Source organism: Brassica napus, chromosome A10 (genome assembly GCF_020379485.1).
Source record: "Brassica napus cultivar Da-Ae chromosome A10, Da-Ae, whole genome shotgun sequence".
Classification (NCBI taxonomy): domain Eukaryota; kingdom Viridiplantae; phylum Streptophyta; class Magnoliopsida; order Brassicales; family Brassicaceae; genus Brassica; species Brassica napus.
In genome coordinates this window covers 119,517-140,549 of record NC_063443.1, presented here as the reverse complement: position 1 = coordinate 140,549, position 21,033 = coordinate 119,517, and the positions used below count along the sequence as shown (strand labels likewise).

At 35.8% G+C, this 21,033-nt stretch overlaps 3 protein-coding genes and 1 long non-coding RNA gene across 9 annotated transcripts; 3 read left to right on the top strand and 1 right to left on the bottom strand.

Annotated features, from left to right (window-relative positions):
• Positions 1 to 100: 100 nt before the first annotated feature.
• On the bottom strand, positions 101 to 2,280 carry LOC106370842. 3 transcript variants are annotated; one of them, XM_013810826.3, is made up of 4 exons: positions 1,121 to 2,280; positions 930 to 1,006; positions 570 to 690; positions 101 to 466 (listed from the first exon to the last, which is right to left on the bottom strand). In XM_013810826.3, exons 1-4 carry the CDS (start codon positions 1,307 to 1,309, stop codon positions 464 to 466), a joined length of 390 nt encoding a protein of 129 aa, XP_013666280.1. In that variant the 5' UTR covers positions 1,310 to 2,280; the 3' UTR covers positions 101 to 463. The 3 variants fall into 3 exon arrangements, with proteins under 3 accessions (XP_013666280.1, XP_013666278.1, XP_013666279.1); XM_013810824.3 differs by having other exon boundaries at positions 101 to 463; XM_013810825.3 differs by having other exon boundaries at positions 101 to 456.
• Positions 2,281 to 2,527: 247 nt separating this feature from the next.
• Positions 2,528 to 4,617, top strand: LOC106370843. 4 transcript variants are annotated; one of them, XM_013810827.3, is made up of 5 exons: positions 2,528 to 2,860; positions 2,953 to 3,026; positions 3,116 to 3,292; positions 3,618 to 3,665; positions 4,366 to 4,617. In XM_013810827.3, the coding sequence occupies exons 1-5, from the start codon at positions 2,754 to 2,756 to the stop codon at positions 4,521 to 4,523; spliced, it is 564 nt and encodes a 187-aa protein (XP_013666281.2). In that variant the 5' UTR covers positions 2,528 to 2,753; the 3' UTR covers positions 4,524 to 4,617. The 4 variants fall into 4 exon arrangements, with proteins under 4 accessions (XP_013666281.2, XP_048599250.1, XP_048599251.1 ...); XM_048743293.1 differs by having other exon boundaries at positions 4,125 to 4,617; XM_048743294.1 differs by having other exon boundaries at positions 4,117 to 4,617.
• A 6,021-nt stretch (positions 4,618 to 10,638) lies between these two features.
• Positions 10,639 to 12,493, top strand: LOC125579290. Its single transcript, XR_007317249.1, has 2 exons — positions 10,639 to 11,764; positions 11,851 to 12,493. It is a non-coding gene; the product is annotated as an uncharacterized LOC125579290 (long non-coding RNA).
• A 2,114-nt stretch (positions 12,494 to 14,607) lies between these two features.
• LOC106370839 (K(+) efflux antiporter 1, chloroplastic-like) lies at positions 14,608 to 20,838 on the top strand. Its single transcript, XM_048743292.1, has 21 exons — positions 14,608 to 14,850; positions 14,940 to 16,361; positions 16,465 to 16,636; positions 16,719 to 16,809; positions 16,964 to 17,100; positions 17,192 to 17,251; positions 17,339 to 17,458; positions 17,538 to 17,606; positions 17,680 to 17,745; positions 17,937 to 18,026; positions 18,147 to 18,251; positions 18,348 to 18,476; positions 18,650 to 18,859; positions 18,948 to 19,097; positions 19,247 to 19,300; positions 19,401 to 19,459; positions 19,661 to 19,727; positions 19,814 to 19,990; positions 20,088 to 20,144; positions 20,210 to 20,284; positions 20,383 to 20,838. Exons 2-21 carry the CDS (start codon positions 14,974 to 14,976, stop codon positions 20,509 to 20,511), a joined length of 3,405 nt encoding a protein of 1,134 aa, XP_048599249.1. The 5' UTR covers positions 14,608 to 14,850; positions 14,940 to 14,973; the 3' UTR covers positions 20,512 to 20,838.
• The last annotated feature ends 195 nt before the right edge of the window (positions 20,839 to 21,033 follow it).

Below are 21,033 nucleotides of genomic sequence, written 5' to 3'. Positions count from 1 at the left end.
ACCCTAAGAGCCAAAATTGAGCTCTTAATGATTTTTTATTAATTAATCATAGTTAAGAGCTTGTACTTAAGAGACATATATTTTGTTAGGTACAATGGTAGGTTCTTAACTTGTGGCTCTTAAGTAAACTCACACTTTGGTCTCAGACAGTACAAGAACATAGATGATCATAGTGTGATTAACATAGAAGAAACTCACACTTTGGTCTCAGAAAAATAAGTTGATGAGACAGAAAGACCTTCATGGTCATATGTACGTACGAGTCTCTGTCTTGACCCCGACGATTCAAGCCAGCAGAATGACTTCAACTCAGCAACACTCTTCTAGCCTATTTGCTTATGCTATGTTTCATAACGAATGCAATAAACCAAACCTTGGTGATTCTTCTCCAGTGCCATCTTCTCCGAGAACGCCTTGCCTCAATGAAAAGGCTCTCTCCTTGGGGAAAAATCCAATCTGCAGACTACTAATGATGAGAAGAGTCAACAAAGTCAAAACAACTAAATGAAAATCGCTAGAGAAACTCAAAACTTCTACCATTATGATTGAGACGAAAGAACAACTCTTACCTGTTGATACTTGTCGACAGTGAACATATTGGTTTCTTTGATTTTGTATTCTACCCACTCAGCTTCCTCTTCCTCTTTATCAGTAACTGAAGTGGCTGACGTTGCCTGCTTTATATATAACCTATGAAGTATACAACAAAGTTCGTGAGGACATTTCTACACATGTAAAGTTCAAAAATTTGTATAGTTACAGTCATTAACACTTAGTTCCATCAATCAGTAACAAAGTTTTGTGAGTGTCAATCTTATGCAACAGATTCCCATCTCCATCAAATTGCTGCCCAACAAAACAACATCATTGTCTTCTACCAACTCAACACACATGCATGTCATATGAACGATGAAAATACCACAATTTACCTTCTGTTCTGCAACTCGGAGATACACCAACGCAAAATAGCTCCTATCTCTATTTCTCTCTGACCGATTTGGCTCACCTGAAGACAAATAAATCATCAATTCAATGTTTATTTGGGTTTCAATTCGATGGTTTAATGACAATATAGGAGGACGATAGAGGAAGAATAGAAGATGATTGAGGAAAAAAATACCTTCGGCGATGAGGTCTGATGGGAGCTTTTGATAAGCCCAGGATTGAGCTTATCTGAATAGAACAGAAAGGGGAGAAGATTTTGAGGAAGAGCAAAGGTAGAAGAGAAGATAGAGAGGAAGAAATAGGGATTGAACCCGTTTTGATTAGGATGATCGTAATTCGATAAGTTGTTTACAAGCCAAAGCATAACATAAATACTAAAACGTAAAAGATATTTTCCTCACTGCTGGGCTCCATCAACTCTTAACAATCCATATGAAGCCCATATGATCTTTATCATTCTACAGCTCTACGTTGGTTACTTAAAAGAAGATGATTGCGATGAGAGGGAGGATGGAATACAAGAATGTAGTTGAACTCATGGAGCAAGGACTCACAGTGGCTAACTTCGTTGTCTGCTTAACCAATTTGTTTAAGTCATCGCATGGTTATTGAAGAGAATGACGAGATCTTAAAAAGTTTTTGCGGAGAAGACGGTATTGTTTATGCGTTATGTGAATTTCAAGAAGAATGTGATTATTCTGATATCAACAATAATCTTAATTTGATTGATGGGAAGGTCTGTGGTTTATTTTGCCCGAGGCACTGATCATTGATCTGTATACTCATTTTATGGATAGGGATGACTTCGGGGAATTTGCTTTCAGTGAATATGGTCATAGAGTGAAGCATTGGATTACTGTAAACGAGCCTTGGTGGATACGACACTGCAGAGAAAGCACCAGGAAGATGTTCTAAATACGTCAATGAGAAATGTGTTGGAGGTGATTCTGGACATGAAGTCTACACCTTAAGTCACAACTTGTTGTTGGCTCATGCTGAAGCTATGGAAGAGTTTAGGAAATGTGCAAAGGTGATATCTCTTTAAGAACCAATATATATTAAAGTTTCTATTGATCTAACGTGTGGATTCATATCAAAACAGTGCAAAGATGGGAACATTGGTATAGTCCGGAGTCCAATGTGGTTTGAGCCTTACGAGAAGAAGTCCAGCTCAGAGGAGATAGTGAAGAGAGCTTTGGATTTCACTTTAGGCTGGTGAGTGTCTTTAAGAAATTTTTTAGCGTTTTTGAGTTTGGATTCTGATAGTTTCTTGCAGGCATTTGGAATCAGTAACACAGGGAGACTACCCTCTGACCATGAAAGATAGCGTTGGTGCTAGATTACGATCGTTTACACTGAGTAGAAGATTAAACTGAAGGGCTCTTATGATTTTTTTTGGTATCAGTTACTTCTGCGTTTGTTGCTCATGTGGACAATGTTGATCAAGAGAAACCGAGCTGTGAATTCTCGCTTCAAATTACATTGTATGCTCTGCTTTTCTAACCATTACGTTTGTTTTTGATGGTTAGTGTTCTTCTTTCTAATCTTCCCTTTTGTTTTACTGGCTGTAGCACAAAATCCAGATGGGTACAAGATTGGTTCTCAGGTACAAGATTGGTTCTCGGGTACAAAACTTTTCTTAATCCATCAACAGTTGTTTTGTTTGATTTAGAACCGGTTAACTAAATATAATAAATTTTTGATTTTGTTTGATCGTTTTTACTCTAAGGTGTCAACCATTTGCATTATCTTTATCTATACGTTTAGAACTTAAGGATCTGTGTTATTTATACTGACTTCTATGTATTATGATATTAACAATGTTTAGAACAACACCGGCTCTATCCGCTAAAAAGCGAAAAGCAAAACGCAACATAACATCTGATGTCTGCCTAATCTTTATATATAAAGAAGAGTTTGAATCCCTCCCAGGCTCCCCTCATTCCCCTTTTCGATTTCAGCTTTCCATATTCTCTTCGAATCTCAAAGTCTCTTCCTTTTTCGCAGAGATTGTCAATGGGTTCATCTCAAATCACGGCTCATGAAATGGATATGGTCACTCAAAACCACCACCAAAACAAGTTCGATTCCTTCTCCCATCATAAAGTCTTTACCTTTACTGTCCCCAAAGATTAGATCTTTGATGGGGTTTATCTGTTTGAATTTCCAGCAATTGCGACGAGATCAGTGGTGAAATTCGAGGATGGGTATTCAGTGGAGACGGTCTTCGACGGGAGCAAACTCGGTATTGAACCTTATGCGGTTGAGGTCTTGCCTAACGGCGAGCTGCTTGTTCTTGATTATGAGAACAGTAACATCTACAAGATCTCATCTTCTCTTTCCCTATGTAAGTATCTTAATGTTCTGGCTCTTACTGAATCCACATGATCTGTGTCAAGAAACCTAGAGAGAATGAAATAGTTTCTTGTATTCATAAAGGTCGACAGACCCAAGGTAAAACTTTTTTAAGCTCCCTGGTGAGTTTGTATGCATAGACAACAGTAAAACATGATGATAATTACAGTAATGATGACTTTGATGATGGTATCTTTGTATCTCTTGAATTGTTCATGCTTGAGTCCCCTTCCGGTAACAGTCATTGTTCTATCTACCCTTCTTTACATGATTCTATGAACATATTAGTATAACAGGTGTGGTATATGTTTGTGCAGGTGGCCATGCCCCTTCTTTGATTCGTCATCACCTTGTGCCCATTTGTGGTATGCTACACAACCTAACCGCTCTACCTTTTATTTCGGTTATTATGCAACAAAAGATAATAGAAAAATTCAACTTCTGGTAATCCAAAAGTTTCCATTCGGTTCTGTAAGTATAGACAATGGAAATGATTATTGATCTTGAATGGACTTAAGAATACATGGTAGTATGTAGTCTTAATTGACATCGCAGGTATTCTGCTGTTAGGTTGATGATGCATGTACGTTGCTTTGGAATTTTTGCATTGATCGTGAAGTTGAAGTACATGTTAATGTTTCTCAGAAGAACCATAGTTATAAATAACATATATACTCAGAATGTTTATAGTACACAGTACAAAAGAAAAATGTTACAAATCTCTTAGTTGATTTTGAAATATTAAAATGGCAAACCATTCTGAGAAATGCACTTTTAAATTATTTTACGACTTTGGATTGATCCACATTCCTCTAGAGATGCAGATAGAAGCTTCATAAGGAAAACCGAAACAACTCTCCCTGGCTCTTGCAAGTTGATGCCAGACTAATGTCGTTGTTTGGTGAAACTCTAAATTATGTTATGTACATAAGATATGAACCTGTGTTCATTGTGGGATAAAGTTAACATAAGATAACTTAACCTGAATAGAATTGAGAGTATGTGACCTCCAGTTTCCGGCATCATGGTTCTTTTGCGTTGTTGTCTTTAAATACGTTTGTGCAGATTGCAGAGTCACTGCCTCAAATCTGCTTCTTATTTGGTTTGACGGGGGGGAAGAGATGATGGAGCTCATTGATGCATTTCCAAAACCTCTATATGTATGTAAAAGTCGTATCAAGAAAAAAAGAAAAAGAAAAATAAGAATGGATCATTTCTTTTAAAGATGAGTACATTGTATAATATTTAGTAACTGATTCTAACGATCAATCAACTGTACCACCTTTACACAATGCCATGCCAGCTTCACTTTCAGCTCATCAACCAGCCTTAGTTACTTATCAGTAGTCACCCGAATAAATATTAAGCTAATCGTCTCACTACTTATTGGTATTATACGATTTCATTGTACGATTATGCTCCCATTTTCATAAATAAAAATTATGACAATAAATTAGCGACTATAGTAACTAAATGCGAGGTAGAAAAATGGTTTTCAGAAGATTACTACATTTTCATGTGAAGCCTAACATACCAGAATTGATGATAGTTAGGACTACATTTATGTCGAGACATACAAAATCATATATATCAAGGTAAATATAGAATTAATATCAATATGTCGACTCTCATAATAATTAAAAGAAAATCAATTTCAAATTTAGTATTGATTTTTATTTATAAAATATTGGTATTAACTATAAATGATTTTATACATTTAGAGTATTTCCACCCCTACTATATTTCTTATTATAAAAATTGAGAAATTCTCTAGGAATGTCATTTTTAAGTTTTTGTCACAAAAATAGCTCTCAGTTAAGAAAATGACCAAAATACGTTTTATTAAAGGATAAAAATGTATTTTTATCCTAGGGTTAACTAATCTAGACTTAGGGTTTAGAGTTAACGGGTGGACTTTTGGGTATGGGGTTTCAAATTTAAAAAAATTAAAAATTAAAATTAAAATTTTCAAAATAAAAATGGGATATTTTGGCCATCTTCTTTCTTAAGACTATTTTGTGAAAAAAACTTAAAAAGAGCTATTTGAGAGAATTGCACAAATAAATTATCAAAATAACAAAAAAAATAGATAAAATACATAACAAAGGCCAATACCATAATAGAACCTAATATTTATAAACTTCAAGAATAAATAGGAAGAAATCATAAAAGTCTGTCAATCAATTTAATTAAGATATTATTTTCAAAGTTACATCAAAACAAGGTAAATAATATTTTTAATAAAAAAGAATATCATATGGATTTTTTTTTATTTTTCATTTTTTGTCATCATTTATGTAAGAAATTAACAAAATATCTATGGAAAACCACAATAATATATAAATATAATTAAACCCGTTTTAAAAAAAAAACAGTTAAGAAAACAAAGCAAAATAAAAGAAAATATTTGCTCAAAAATGCGGAAAACATTAGAAAGATTGTAAAACAAAGGATGAAACAAAAAAAAAACTAAGATTATTTTATTCAGTCAAATATTTAAAACCTACCCATCTTTCGCATTCAGTGAATAAAGAGGTACAACTTATCAAATGTAATCACTTTTTATTACTTTCCGTACGAAAATTTGTGGCGTATTCTTTTGATCCTAGCTAGCTTAACACAGAAATTACTTAAAATCATTTGTAACACTAACTACAAGTCTACACCAAGCTTAAGAAGGAAAAAAAAAACATCTTAACCATTCAACAAAACTCCAGTTTGAGGATATACTAAACATCTTTTTCTTTTAAAAAATGAAGTGGGCCCCTACATCTTGTCCCAAAAAAGAGATCTTTTAATCTTTGATTTGAATAATGAGATTAAGAGCAAAATCCTAATTATCCAAAATATTTTAAAATACATGATTTTGATTGAAATCCTTTGTCTTCTTTCTTTCTTTATGATACGATAATTTCCATGCCGTTCCTCTTATGGACTTTCGAAATCAAAGCTCGTTTTCAACTCTGACCTGACCAAATCTCATGATGAATCTCTGATCTCTTCATCTAGCACGCTTCTCCTCCTCCTTATAATTGATGATATCTTTGAAAGCTATCTCCTCACATTCAGTGAATAAAGAGGTACGGCTTAGATCAAAACACATATATTACTAATAATTTTAAAATAAACACAATATAAAGTAATATGAGAAAGAAAACATGAGGAAAAAATAACAAACAGACAATACTTAAAAATACACATAAATATCATTTTAACTTCTGTATATTTGTAAATGATCAACCAAATAAAACAAGAAATTATGTTACTATTAATCAAAATGAGATAATTTGAGAACCCATGGTTTCAGAAAGTTTAAAATAAACCAAGTAAATATAGAAATAATTGTAACACATCAAAATTTAAAATGAAATTTAAAAAACACAATATCAGTAAAACAAAATACACATGTGAATAACACAAATATCAAAGAATCAAACAACATAATCACAAAACAAACACATGTATTTACATGTTTACTTTTGGAACAACTACTTTACTTTTATGTTTTAAGTTCAACTATATTTATTTTAGTGTACCTATCATCTATTTATTCTATATTTAACCGATCAGCGAAACCACTTATGCTATTCCTCTTTGACCTAAGCAGTTTCAAAACAAAATAATACATTATTATCACTAATCACTATCAAATGGATCAGAAAACAATTTTTAACTCAGTAAAAGAAAGATAAAAGATACGAATCCGGCGCGATACCCCTAGTAAAACATAAAGTAGACGAACACACAACAGAGTGACAAACATGTTGATTAGTTTTTCTTTTCCTAACACTTAGATAAGGGGTCAACATATGATTACAATCTTGTACATTCGCTAATAACAACAACATATGATTCCAATGCTTCACATCAATACCTTTTGTAAGGTTGGGTCCATACTATGTTTCCATTTGTTATATCTGATTTTAAAATATTTTTTTTAGTATATCTTGACGACTAGATAGAACATTTTAAAATTTCTGTTCAAAATTTAAGTTCTTAACGCAGGCTTTACAAACAAAGATGTTCGGCTTCTAATTAGATCAAGCTATTGCTATCTTCTGTTGGAAAATTCTATCAATTCAAGCTATCTCCTGAAACTCATTCTGTCTACGTGTATGGCTTCGTTGATTTGGCGATTAGATAAAATCATGTAAGTTATCATTTTTATTCGTTCATGTTTGGATAAGGGGTCAACAACATTTGATTTTTTTTCTTGGAAGTTTTATCAAATGTAATCACTTTTTATTACTTTCCATACGAAAATTTGTGGCGTATTCTTTTGATCCTAGCTAGCTTAACACAGAAATTACTTAAAATCATTTGTAACACTAACTACAAGTCTACACCAAGCTTAAGAAGGAAAAAAAAATATCTTAACCATTCAACAAAACTCCAGTTTGAGGATATACTAAACATCTTTTTCTTTTAAAAAATGAAGTGGGCCCCTACATCTTGTCCTAAAAAAGAGATCTTTTAATCTTTGATTTGAATAATGAGATTAAGAGCAAAATCCTAATTATCCAAAATATTTTAAAATACATGATTTTGATTGAAATCCTTTGTCTTCTTTTTTTTTTATGATACGATAATTTCCATGCCTTTCCTCTTATTGACTTTCGAAATCAAAGCTCGTTTTCAACTCTGACCTGACCAAATCTCATGATGAATCTCTGATCTCTTCATCTAGCACGCTTCTCCTCCTCCTTATAATTGATGATATCTTTGAAAGCTATCTCCTCACATTCAGTGAATAAAGAGGTACGGCTTAGATCAAAACACATATATTACTAATAATTTTAAAATAAACACAATATAAAATAATATGAGAAAGAAAACATGAGGAAAAAATAACAAACAGACAATACTTAAAAATACACATAAATATCATTTTAACTTCTGTATATTTGTAAATGATCAACCAAATAAAACAAGAAATTATGTTACTATTAATCAAAATGAGATAATTTGAGAACCCATGGTTTCAGAAAGTTTAAAATAAACCAAGTAAATATAGAAATAATTGTAACACATCAAAATTTAAAATGAAATTTAAAAAACACAATATCAGTAAAACAAAATACACATGTGAATAACACAAATATCAAAGAATCAAACAACATAATCACAAAACAAACACATGTATTTACATGTTTACTTTTGGAACAACTACTTTACTTTATGTTTTAAGTTCAACTATATTTATTTTAGTGTAACTATCATCTATTTATTCTATATTTAACCGATCAGCGAAACCACTTATGCTATTCCTCTTTGACCTAAGCAGTTTCAAAACAAAATAATACATTATTATCACTAATCACTATCAAATGGATCAGAAAACAATTTTTAACTCAGTAAAAGAAATATAAAAGATATGAATCCGGCGCGATACCCCTAGTAAAACATAAAGTAGACGAACACACAACAGAGTGACAAACATGTTGATTAGTTTTTCTTTTCCTAACACTTAGATAAGGGGTCAACATATGATTACAATCTTGTACATTCGCTAATAACAACAACATATGATTCCAATGCTTCACATCAATACCTTTTGTAAGGTTGGGTCCATACTATGTTTCCATTTGTTATATCTGATTTTAAAACATTTTTTTTAGTATATCTTGACGACTAGATAGAACATTTTAAAATCTCTGTTCAAAATTTAAGTTCTTAACGCAGGCTTTACAAACAAAGATGTTCGGCTTCTAATTAGATCAAGCTATTGCTATCTTCTGTTGGAAAATTCTATCAATTCAAGCTATCTCCTGAAACTCATTCTGTCTACGTGTATGGCTTCGTTGATTTGGCGATTAGATAAAATCATGTAAGTTATCATTTTTATTCGTTCATGTTTGGATAAGGGGTCAACAACATTTGATTTTTTTTTCTTGGAAGTTTTATCAAATGTAATCACTTTTTATTACTTTCCATACGAAAATTTGTGGCGTATTCTTTTGATCCTAGCTAGCTTAACACAGAAATTACTTAAAATCATTTGTAACACTAACTACAAGTCTACACCAAGCTTAAGAAGAAAAAAAAAACATCTTAACCATTCAACAAAACTCCTGTTTGAGGATATACTAAACATCTTTTTCTTTTAAAAAATGAAGTGGGCCCCTACATCTTGTCCCAAAAAAGAGATCTTTTAATCTTTGATTTGCATAATGAGATTAAGAGCAAAATCCTAATTATCCAAAATATTTTAAAATACATGATTTTGATTGAAATCCTTTGTCTTCTTTCTTTCTTTATGATACGATAATTTCCATGCCTTTCCTCTTATGGACTTTCGAAATCAAAGCTCGTTTTCAACTCTGACCTGACCAAATCTCATGATGAATCTCTGATCTCTTCATCTAGCACGCTTCTCCTCCTCCTTATAATTGATGATATCTTTGAAAGCTATCTCCTCACATTCAGTGAATAAAGAGGTACGGCTTAGATCAACACACATATATTACTAATAATTTTAAAATAAACACAATATAAAATAATATGAGAAAGAAAACATGAGGAAAAAATAACAAACAGACAATACTTAAAAATACACATAAATATCATTTTAACTTCTGTATATTTGTAAATGATCAACCAAATAAAACAAGAAATTATGTTACTATTAATCAAAATGAGATAATTTGAGAACCCATGGTTTCAGAAAGTTTAAAATAAACCAAGTAAATATAGAAATAATTGTAACACATCAAAATTTAAAATGAAATTTAAAAAACACAATATCAGTAAAACAAAATACACATGTGAATAACACAAATATCAAAGAATCAAACAACATAATCACAAAACAAACACATGTATTTACATGTTTACTTTTGGAACAACTACTTTACTTTGTGTTTGAAGTTCAACTATATTTATTTTAGTGTAACTATCATCTATTTATTCTATATTTAACCGATCAGCAAAACCACTTATGCTATTCCTCTTTGACCTAAGCAGTTTCAAAACAAAATAATACATTATTATCACTAATCACTATCAAATGGATCAGAAAACAATTTTTAACTCAGTAAAAGAAAGATAAAAGATACGAATCCGGCGTGATACCCCTAGTAAAACATAAAGTAGACGAACACACAACAGAGTGACAAACATGTTGATTAGTTTTTCTTTTCCTAACACTTAGGTCAACATATGATTACAATCTTGTACATTCGCTAACAACAACAACATATGATTCCAATGCTTCACATCAATACCTTTTGCAAGGTTGGGTCCATACTATGTTTCCATTTGTTATATCTGAGTTTAAAACATTTTTTTTAGTATATCTTGACGACTAGATAGAACATTTTAAAATCTCTGTTCAAAATTTAAGTTCTTAACGCAGGCTTTACAAACAAAGATGTTCGGCTTCTAATTAGATCAAGCTATTGCTATCTTCTGTTGGAAAATTCTATCAATTCAAGCTATCTCCTGAAACTCATTCTGTCTACGTGTATGGCTTCGTTGATTTGGCGATTAGATAAAATCATGTAAGTTATCATTTTTATTCGTTCATGTTTGGATAAGGGGTCAACAACATTTGATTTTTTTTCTTGGAAGTTTTATCAAATGTAATCACTTTTTATTACTTTCCATACGAAAATTTGTGGCGTATTCTTTTGATCCTAGCTAGCTTAACACAGAAATTACTTAAAATCATTTGTAACACTAACTACAAGTCTACACCAAGCTTAAAAAGGAAAAAAAAAACATCTTAACCATTCAACAAAACTCCTGTTTGAGGATATACTAAACATCTTTTTCTTTTAAAAAATGAAGTGGGCCCCTACATCTTGTCCCAAAAAAGAGATCTTTTAATCTTTGATTTGAATAATGAGATTAAGAGCAAAATCCTAATTATCCAAAATATTTTAAAATACATGATTTTGATTGAAATCCTTTGTCTTCTTTCTTTCTTTATGATACGATAATTTCCATGCCTTTCCTCTTATGGAATTTCGAAATCAAAGCTCGTTTTCAACTCTGACCTGACCAAATCTCATGATGAATCTCTGATCTCTTCATCTAGCACGCTTCTCCTCCTCCTCCTCCTCCTCCTCCTCCTCCTCCTCCTCCTCCTCCTCCTCCTCCTCCTCCTCCTCCTCCTCCTCCTCCTCCTCCTTATAATTGATGATATCTTTGAAAGCTATCTCCTCACTCTCTGTTTCCTTATTGCGCTATCAGGTCCTTTATTTTTTATTTTTTTGTTTCTGTTTGATTTTTTTTTTCGTTCTCTTTCTCAAACCTAATTTCAAAAACTGTTCTGTATCAGAAACTATGGGAAATTTGATGGGTTGTGGAGGAAATCGCCTAGAGGTTGATGGTGAGGCCGTTGTGGAAGCCAACTCATCCTCTGTGCAAGAGAGGATCCAGTATCACAAGGGCGTCGTGGACGGTTTGGATGTGGAGATCCGAAAGCAAGCGACTTTGGAGACCAATGCGGTTGATGAAATAGGTACTAGGCAACTTTATTTTTCTTTGTGTTATGGGATTTGAAAAAAACTTCTAATCCCCAATTTTTTTGTCTTTTGTGTTCTTTAGAAAAAGGTAAAGCCACTCTGGACAAAGTTTTATTGAACTCGAGACGCCAAGCCGCCCTCGATTCTCTTTCCATGTTACAGCGCTACATGATCGATCTGGAAAATGCTACTTTTAGTGAATCAAACGAACAGAAAATATGGATTCTTCTTCAAGCAAACATGGAGAAAAGGACGTTCATGAGAGAGGAAGAAGAAGCCAAAATAGAAATACTTTTCTGTTAGTATTAATGTTGTGACAAATGAGTCACTATATACACTTGATAGAATCAGTTAACCGGAACAAACCGGGTGTGATAAGTGAAACTAACTAAACCGAATACAATGTAAAAGCTATATAAACCAATAGCTACCTACACCTCCCATTTAATTGAGGGAGCAAGGGAGGTGGAGGAAGCCAAACACCATTTGCTCGTTGGGGTCGCCTCTTCCTCGGGGAGATCGGGGAGAAGAAAGAAGAGGACGCTGACGTCTTAGATCTTGTTATGCTAAAAAATATTTGTATTATCTGTTCCTCTTATCTCTCTCAAACTCTCGAAACTTTTCTCTCTCTCTCTCTCTCTAGAAACTTATTATTTAGAAACTTATTATTTAAGTTGCTGTGATGTTTGAATATTTGACTATATATCAATCTCTCTGTTTGGTTATTCTCTTGTGCTAGTATCAAACGATTCGATTGTAGGGACAGTTCGGTTCTTCTTATTCTCTTGAACATCTTATATAATAAAGGAGACTTTGGTCTCTCCTCATTAAGCCACATCAGCATAGAGAGAAGGGCAAATCCCAACACGTGTCATCATATTTTTCACTCTCATTTCGATGCTACTTTTGGGCCTTGCAGACTGAATGTTGTGTATTATGATTATGGAGTTTTATTCATAGCATATTGTGGCCCAATATATTTTGGCCCACTCCTTGCCTTTTTTGTAATCTTCTCAAGTTAATGAATCCGCCGTTATACAGCATTACCGTATGCGCTTCCCACTGCCCTTTCGTGACGCCGTAACTTTTTGCAATTATATCAATAACTCAAGCACCCCACTACTTATTCTTCAATGCAGCTTTCATTCCAGTTCCAGCTATTTTCATACATTATATATACACATCTTCTGTGAACCCAAACAAAATCGTACATTTTCTGAATTCATAGATCGTGTTCTTCCCATAGTAAATGAGAAGGAGAGCTCTTGGCGGCCACTGATCAGATGGATCATCTAACCATTCTGAAATTCGTGTGACTATACGCGGTTGGGGATGGAGGAGGAAGTTCTATGATAAGATCATATGGGCTTCATATGGATTGTTAAGAGTTGATGGGCCAATATTAGACTTCAGAGTGAAGCCCAACAGTGAGGAAAATATCTTTTACGTTTTAGTATTTATGTTATGCTTTGGCTTGTAAACAACTTATCGAATTACGATCATCCTAATCAAAACGGGTTCAATCCCTATTTCTTCCTCTCTATCTTCTCTTCTACCTTTGCTCTTTCTCAATCTTCTCCCCTTTCTGTTCTATTCAGATAAGCTCAATCCTGGGCTTATCGGCTTTGCTTCGCCGGCTACGCAAGCACGGCCACAGAGGCGAAGAACAAGAATAGATCTCTCTCTCAAGGCTGATTTTGACTGAATTTGGTCTGAGAAGAAACGATTCACCGTGGAAAAGGGAGAGAGCGAGAAGAAGGGCAAATCCCAACACGTGTCATCATATTTTTCACTCTCATTTCGATGCTACTTTTGGGCCTTGCAGACTGAATGTTGTGTATTATGATTATGGAGTTTTATTCATAGCATATTGTGGCCCAATATATTTTGGCCCACTCCTTGCCTTTTTTGTAATCTTCTCAAGTTAATGAATCCGCCGTTATACAGCATCACCGTATGCGCTTCCCACTGCCCTTTCGTGACGCCGTAACTTTTTGCAATTATATCAATAACTCAAGCACCCCACTACTTATTCTTCAATGCAGCTTTCATTCCAGTTCCAGCTATTTTCATACATTATATATACACATCTTCTGTGAACCCAAACAAAATCGTACATTTTCTGAATTCATAGATCGTGTTCTTCCCATAGTAAATGAGAAGGAGAGCTCTTGGCGGCCACTGATCAGATGGATCATCTAACCGTTCTGAAATTCGTGTGATTATACACGGTTGGGGATGGAGGAGGAAGTTCTATGATAAGATCATATGGGCTTCATATGGATTGTTAAGAGTTGATGGGCCAATATTAGACTTCAGAGTGAAGCCCAGCAGTGAGGAAAATATCTTTTACGTTTTAGTATTTATGTTATGCTTTGGCTTGTAAACAACTTATCGAATTACGATCATCCTAATCAAAACGGGTTCAATCCCTATTTCTTCCTCTCTATCTTCTCTTCTACCTTTGCTCTTCCTCAAAATCTTCTCCCCTTTCTGTTCTATTCAGATAAGCTCAATCCTGGGCTTATCAGCTTTGCTTCGCCGGCTACGCAAGCACGGCCACAGAGGCGAAGAACAAGAATAGATCTCTCTCTCAAGGCTGATTTTGACTGAATTTGATCTGAGAAGAAACGATTCACCGTGGAAAAGGAAGAGAGCGAAAAGAAGAATAGTCGCAAGAGGCGTCTCCTCCGCAGGGCTTCAACGAACCCGACTCTTACTCAATTTCCTTTTTTTTTTAAAATTTTTAATTACACTTTGGGCTTAAGAGCCCAGCTAAGATCCACGGTTAATCCTGGTCTAAGAGTAAATTAAAGAGATGGTCAAGAGGGTGTAATTGCAAAAAAAAGAAAAAGCTCTTTTGATTGGCATGAAAGGTTGGTGGGTGCCTACTTCGCAGTTTGTTTCTTTAATTGGGAGGGAGGGAGGGAGGGTCACTTTCTCGTTTCGATTCTTCTTTGACTGACTGGAAGAGTTGCGGAAAATCTGTTTAAAACGGAAACTTATCAGAGGGAGGAGGCGCTTACTTGGATCAGTCGCTCAACTCTCGATTTCCCTGGAACTCCGTTACACCCATGATCCGGTTAGTCTCCTCCCTCTCTTCGCTTTTGCATTTCGTTTTAAGGGGATTTCCTAAGTATCTGAGATTTTGATTTTCGACTTCCTCCACAGGTGGTTCCTCCTAGTCGCAAAGTTTTGATTCGAAATGGATTTTTCTCGTCCGAGTTTGGTTCGTGGTGGTATGAGTCACTGCTTGCCTTCTCGGTTCACCAGATTTTGGGATAATTATTATTCTAATCCACTGAGGAGGAATGTCTCTCTAAGTGCTACTTTGACTTTGAATACTCCTCCTTCAAGAGTTTTTAGTTCAAAGCCAACTCGACTAGTCTCCTTTGGATTTAGGTCACATTCTCTAGCTGATGCTCGCAATGTTGAAGCTAATGTTCACAGTGAAGGAAACGAATCTGACAGCTTGGAGGAACTCAGGGAGTTACTTCACAAGGCTACCGAAGAACTGGAAGTTGCCAGGCTCAATAGTACCATGTTCGACGATAAGGCTCAGAGGATTTCTGAAACTGCAATATCACTAAAGGATCAAGCCGCTAGTGTTTGGCTTCAGGTTAACAATACTCTTGATCTCATCCGAGATACTGTTGATGAGGAATCTCTTGCTAAAGAAGCTCTTCATAAGGCTACTATGGCCTTATCTCTCGCTCAGGCTAGGCTTCGTGTTGTAGAGGAATCTCTTGAAACTAATGGTTCTCCAGAGGCTGAGAAAACAGATCTTCTTAAAGACAAGGAGGAAGCCCTTTTAGCTGCCAAGGATGACATCAAAGAATGCCAACTCAACTTAGCAAATTCTGAAGCTCAACTGAGTGGTTTGCAGAGCAAAAAAGAAGAGCTGCAGAAGGAAGTCGACAAGTTGAATGACTTCGCTGAGACCATACAGATCAATGCCTTGAAAGCAGAAGAGGACGTTGCTAATATCATGAAATTGGCTGAACAAGCTGTCGCTTTTGAGCTTGAGGCTACTCAACGCGTTAATGATGCAGAGATTGCTTTGCATAGAGCTGAGAAGTCTCTCTCCATCTCGCCGACCCCAGAAGAAGCTCAAGGCCAACTCCCGGATGAAGAAACTCCCCTCCACGATGAGGTGGTACTCTCAAGTAATATCCAAAGTGGTAGCCATGAGGCTGAAAGAGATACACAAATACATGAAGATCTCTCAGCGCTACAGAACACAGCTGATCATTTGCCTGATAATGTTGGTCAGAAGGCTCAAAAGCTAACGCAGTCTTATGATTCAAACGGTCATGAGAATGGAAAGCCAAGTGTTGAGTCTTCCGAAGTGTTGGCATCAGATTCTGAAAAGTCAAAGATTCTGAAGAAGCAAGAAACACAGAAAGATCTCCCAAAAGAGGGTTCTTCTCTTAATGCATCCAAGGCATCGTTTAATAAATCCTCTCGTTTCTTTTCTGCATCTTTCTTCTCTTCCAATTCAGATGGGAAGACGACTGTGTTTGCGAGTCTGGTTGATTCTGTCAGACAGCAATGGCCCAAGCTAGTTCTTGGGGTTGCACTACTCGGAGCAGGGTCAGTTTCAAATTCTACTCTTTGTTTTCACATTTTCTGAAGGATCATTTTAATACATGAAACTCGATCTTTTTGTCAAGTATGAGCTTCTTAATTGTTCCAGACTGACATTATACTCCAACGGAGTAGGCGGGAACAATCAGCTGCTTCAACAGCCAGATGTTATCAGCACTAGTACAGAAGATGTCTCTTCCAACAAGAAACCATTGATCCGGCAAGTGCAGAAACTTCCCAAGAGAATTAAGAAATTGCTTGAAATGATCCCTCACCAGGAGGTATGAATAATCCTTCCTTGTTCTTTCTCGTAGACCCACGCAAATTGTATAGATTTCAGGCTGAAACTTCTGCAATGATTAGGTCAATGAGGAAGAGGCTTCGCTTCTTGATTTTTTGTTCTTACTGCTGGCAAGCGTCATATTCGTGCCTCTATTTCAGAAAATTCCTGGAGGTAAGTAGTAGGATTCTCTTTTGTATTTCTCCAATACATCCCTTTCCCTCAAACTCCTGCAATTTCCATGGGTCTCATCAGTCAAAAACATATTTAGTCTCGCAATCATGTTGCATAGAGACTAATGTGCTGTCTTGATGCCTTCATTGTGCAGGCAGTCCTGTTCTTGGGTATTTGGCAGCTGGAATTCTGATTGGTCCTTATGGTATTTCGATAATCCGTAATGTGCATGCAACCAAGGCCATTGCAGAATTTGGAGTCGTTTTCTTGCTTTTCAACATTGGCCTTGAGGTACTCACTGATATATGTGAATGCTGTGCTTTTGCTTTTGATCTGTGTTCCGTAGAAGAGCTCAAAATTTTGTTTTCTTTTGATTTGACAGCTATCTGTTGAAAGACTGAGTTCCATGAAGAAGTATGTTTTTGGATTAGGCTCCGCTCAGGTAATTTGATTATCTGAAGATCCCCATGTCTTATTCCACATAATTGATCCAAGTTCTATAATCTACATTTCTATTGTTGTATTCTAGGTTCTGGTGACAGCAGCAGTAGTTGGATTGATTGCCCATTATGTTGCTGGTCAGGCTGGTCCAGCGGCAATAGTTATCGGAAACGGCCTGGCACTGTCCTCCACTGCTGTTGTCCTTCAGGTGACATTTTTGCTTGTATTCAGCATTCCAGATAGAGATATTAATGGAAAGAAACAAAAACAATGTACTTGGTTTTCAGGTTCTACAAGAACGGGGTGAGAGCACATCTAGACATGGACGAGCTACATTTTCCGTCTTGCTTTTACAGGTCGGTTCAGAACAGAGTTCCTAAATCCTTCGATGCTGGGAGTTTCTGATCACTTTGTTATATTTTTCAACAGGATCTAGCTGTAGTTGTTTTACTGATTCTCATCCCGCTTATTTCACCTAATTCATCCAAAGGAGGGGTAAGTTCATCTCTAGGCTTCCTTTTTTCCTTCTGTACTGTTTACTTTTGTGTTCAATAACGCCATGTGTTGGCAGTAATCAAAGTAAGAGTTTTGACAGTTTAATTGCTGCTCCTCTTAAGAAGAAATGTATGGCTATCTGTTAAAAAGTCTCAGTGATAAAATGCTAAATTTTCAACTGTTCTTCTCAGATTGGGTTTCAAGCCATTGCTGAAGCGTTTGGACTTGCTGCAGTCAAAGCTGCAGTTGCTATTACTGCCATAATTGCTGGTGGCCGTCTTGTAAGTCTTAGATACTTTAACGTTTGAAATTTGCTACGAAAGGAAGAGGCTTTGGGTATTCATATGTTCCATTGGAGTTATAATCTAATAAGGCATTGATGACACTCTTGTGGCACACAGTTTCTTCGACCAATCTACAAGCAAGTTGCAGAAAATCGAAACGCAGAGATATTCTCTGCTAATACACTGCTTGTTATTCTTGGGACTAGTTTACTGACAGCTAGGGTAATGACCTTCATCTTGTTGGTATTTGGCCATTTCACCATTTGCAATTATGCCATTCTTTCTTTCCTTCTAAATTTGTTCGTTTCTATAAATCAGGCTGGACTTTCCATGGCATTAGGAGCGTTTTTGGCGGGTTTACTCCTTGCGGAGACAGAATTTTCCTTGCAAGTGGAATCAGATATTGCTCCATATCGTGGTCTCCTGCTGGGGCTCTTCTTCATGACGGTAATTTATTAGTTTATCCCTTTATTTATATCATTTATGAGAAAGAATCAGGAAATTGTTGATGGTGAAAGGAATTATTTTCTTCTGCTTCTGTGAGATTCTGATGTTTGTTTCAACTGTAAACATATGTAATCACAGGCATAAGACTAACAAAATAGTTTTACTCATTTCAGGTTGGCATGTCTATAGATCCGAAACTTCTTCTTTCTAATTTCCCTGTCGTATTGGGGACTTTGGGGGTCCTGATAGTGGGAAAGACTATATTAGTCGTGATCATGGGCAAATTATTCGGAATTTCAATCATATCTGCAATTAGAGCCGGACTTCTTCTTGCCCCAGGCGGAGAGTTTGCATTTGTTGCTTTTGGAGAAGCTGTCAATCAGGTTTGTTATCAATATCATGTCTTTTTATATATATAATAATAAGCAATGTTTCTCGAAAACATGAAAGCCTAACATGTGGTTCTTACAGGGTATAATGTCTCCTCAGTTGTCTTCGTTACTGTTTCTTGTGGTGGGAATATCAATGGCTATCACACCTTGGTTAGCTGCTGGTGGCCAGTTAATTGCATCCCGGTTTGAGTTGCATGATGTTCGAAGTTTATTGCCGGTTGAAAGTGAGGTAGGAGTCTAGATGTTACCTCTTTCTTGACGTATTTTGAGTATTAACTCTGTTTCAATGCTCGCACATTCTTTGATTCAGGAAATCATTACAACGCTATCTCATGTCTAATCCCTCTTTCTTGAGTCTTGACTGATTTTATTTTGCAGACGGATGATTTGCAAGACCACATAATTATTTGCGGATTTGGACGAGTTGGTCAGGTTGATGCTCTTTAGACGAAAACATCTGTGTAATGGGTCTGCGTCACATGGTATATTGGAGTTTCTAACTTCTTGGACACTTTCTATTTGTTACTTGCAGATAATTGCTCAGCTTCTTTCAGAAAGACTTATCCCATTCGTTGCCCTAGATGTTAGCAGGTAATGTAACATGGCTCATTCATTTCCTGCATCATTTTGTGGGTTGAGGATATCATTTTTTTCTCCTGTCAAACCGAAAATGTGGGCACTATCAGTAACTTCCACACACACTGAGATCACGTTTTAACTTCTTTGATATACAATTCCGTATCTCTTACGCCCATTCCTCGGTTGCCTGAATATGTCATATATTATTTGCAGTGATAGAGTGACTATCGCCCGTTCCATGGATCTTCCTGTTTATTTTGGAGATGCTGGTAGTAGAGAGGTACGAAAAGAAAAAGAAGTTGCATCATGAAAAAGTTACAAACTATACCAGTATTTGAACGTTACTTTACTTGTGTAAACAAACAGGTTCTCCACAAAATTGGAGCTGAGAGAGCATGTGCTGCTGTGGTTGCTTTAGACGCACCAGGAACAAATTACAGATGTGTGTGGGCTCTGAGCAAGTACTACCCCAACGTGAAGACATTTGTTCGTGCACACGACGTTGTTCATGGTCTTAATCTTGAAAAAGCTGGTGCTACTGCAGTAATGTTCACAAACCCCTCCACTTTCGGACTAGATAAAGACATATGCTTTCTTGGTCATATATTAAATATCTCGATCACAAAAAAAAACTATGTAGGTTGTACCAGAGACTCTGGAGCCAAGTCTACAGTTGGCAGCTGCTGTTCTTGCTCAGGTAAAACATAGCTAATTCTATACACAGAGAATATATGATCATTTTGTGGGTCAAAACCTTGACAGGCCAAACTACCGACATCAGAAATAGCAAACACGATCAACGAGTTCAGAACCCGTCACCTGTCTGAACTAACGGAGGTGCGTTGATCAAATTCATACTTTTTTCTTTCTTTTTTAATATTCCGTATGTGGTTTGGTCTTTGAAGGATATATAATGTATATAACGGTAATGGCAGCTAAGTGAAGCAAGCGGAAGCTCTCTGGGGTACGGCTTTTCGAGGACGACGAGTAAGCCAAAAGCTCAAGAGTCGGATGCATCTGAGGAGAACCAGATCATGGAAGGAGGTGGTACACTCGCAATCTGAGGGGCCGTTTCTTCATTCTAGCAGGAACAAGGAGCTTAGGCATTCTTGTGGTGGCCATTTCTTTTGCCTGGTAGTTTCTTACTTTGATGGAAAAAGTTGAAAGTCTCCTTTGAACAGATTAGTTTATGTAATTAAAGAGTAAATATTTACTCCATCCATCTCATTTGGGAGTTTTAAGTCTCTGTTCTCAGAAGAACAAAACCATATTCTTGCAGGGGGAAAAGCAAGGAATGTTTTTCCATGTGTTGTAATACGTGCCGAGACTTTCTTTTGACACTTCAGCACAGCAATATGGTTCCCACCAAATAAGAAACTCAACTCCTATCAGTTTTTTTTGGCAATAACAATCTCTTCTGCTTTGATACTTTGGAAACATTGGTGTCTATCATCTTATATATTAAAACAGAAGTCACAACCTTGATTCATGTGTGATTTTTTAAAAAATGGACTTAATGGACCTATTCATAGAAATTCATACTACATTTTAATTCAGACTAATAATAAATAGAATTTTTAAAATAT

What these genes read in the sequence shown, in the direction of transcription:
- LOC106370842 (XM_013810824.3), bottom strand. Translation starts at nt 1,309, where the DNA reads ATGCTTTGGCTTGTAAACAACTTATCGAATTACGATCATCCTAATCAA. An exon ending in ATCAGACCTCATCGCCGAAG is followed by an intron (nt 1,007 to 1,120) that starts GTATTTTTTTCC and finishes ATTTGTCTTCAG; the next exon opens with GTGAGCCAAATCGGTCAGAG. An exon ending in CTGTCGACAAGTATCAACAG is followed by an intron (nt 464 to 569) that starts GTAAGAGTTGTT and finishes CATCATTAGTAG; the next exon opens with TCTGCAGATTGGATTTTTCC.
- LOC106370843 (XM_013810827.3), top strand. Translation starts at nt 2,754, where the DNA reads ATGATATTAACAATGTTTAGAACAACACCGGCTCTATCCGCTAAAAAG. An exon ending in CAAAACCACCACCAAAACAA is followed by an intron (nt 3,027 to 3,115) that starts GTTCGATTCCTT and finishes TTGAATTTCCAG; the next exon opens with CAATTGCGACGAGATCAGTG. An exon ending in TCACCTTGTGCCCATTTGTG is followed by an intron (nt 3,666 to 4,365) that starts GTATGCTACACA and finishes ACGTTTGTGCAG; the next exon opens with ATTGCAGAGTCACTGCCTCA.
- LOC106370839 (XM_048743292.1), top strand. Translation starts at nt 14,974, where the DNA reads ATGGATTTTTCTCGTCCGAGTTTGGTTCGTGGTGGTATGAGTCACTGC. An exon ending in CTAATTCATCCAAAGGAGGG is followed by an intron (nt 17,746 to 17,936) that starts GTAAGTTCATCT and finishes TGTTCTTCTCAG; the next exon opens with ATTGGGTTTCAAGCCATTGC. An exon ending in GATTTGGACGAGTTGGTCAG is followed by an intron (nt 19,301 to 19,400) that starts GTTGATGCTCTT and finishes TGTTACTTGCAG; the next exon opens with ATAATTGCTCAGCTTCTTTC.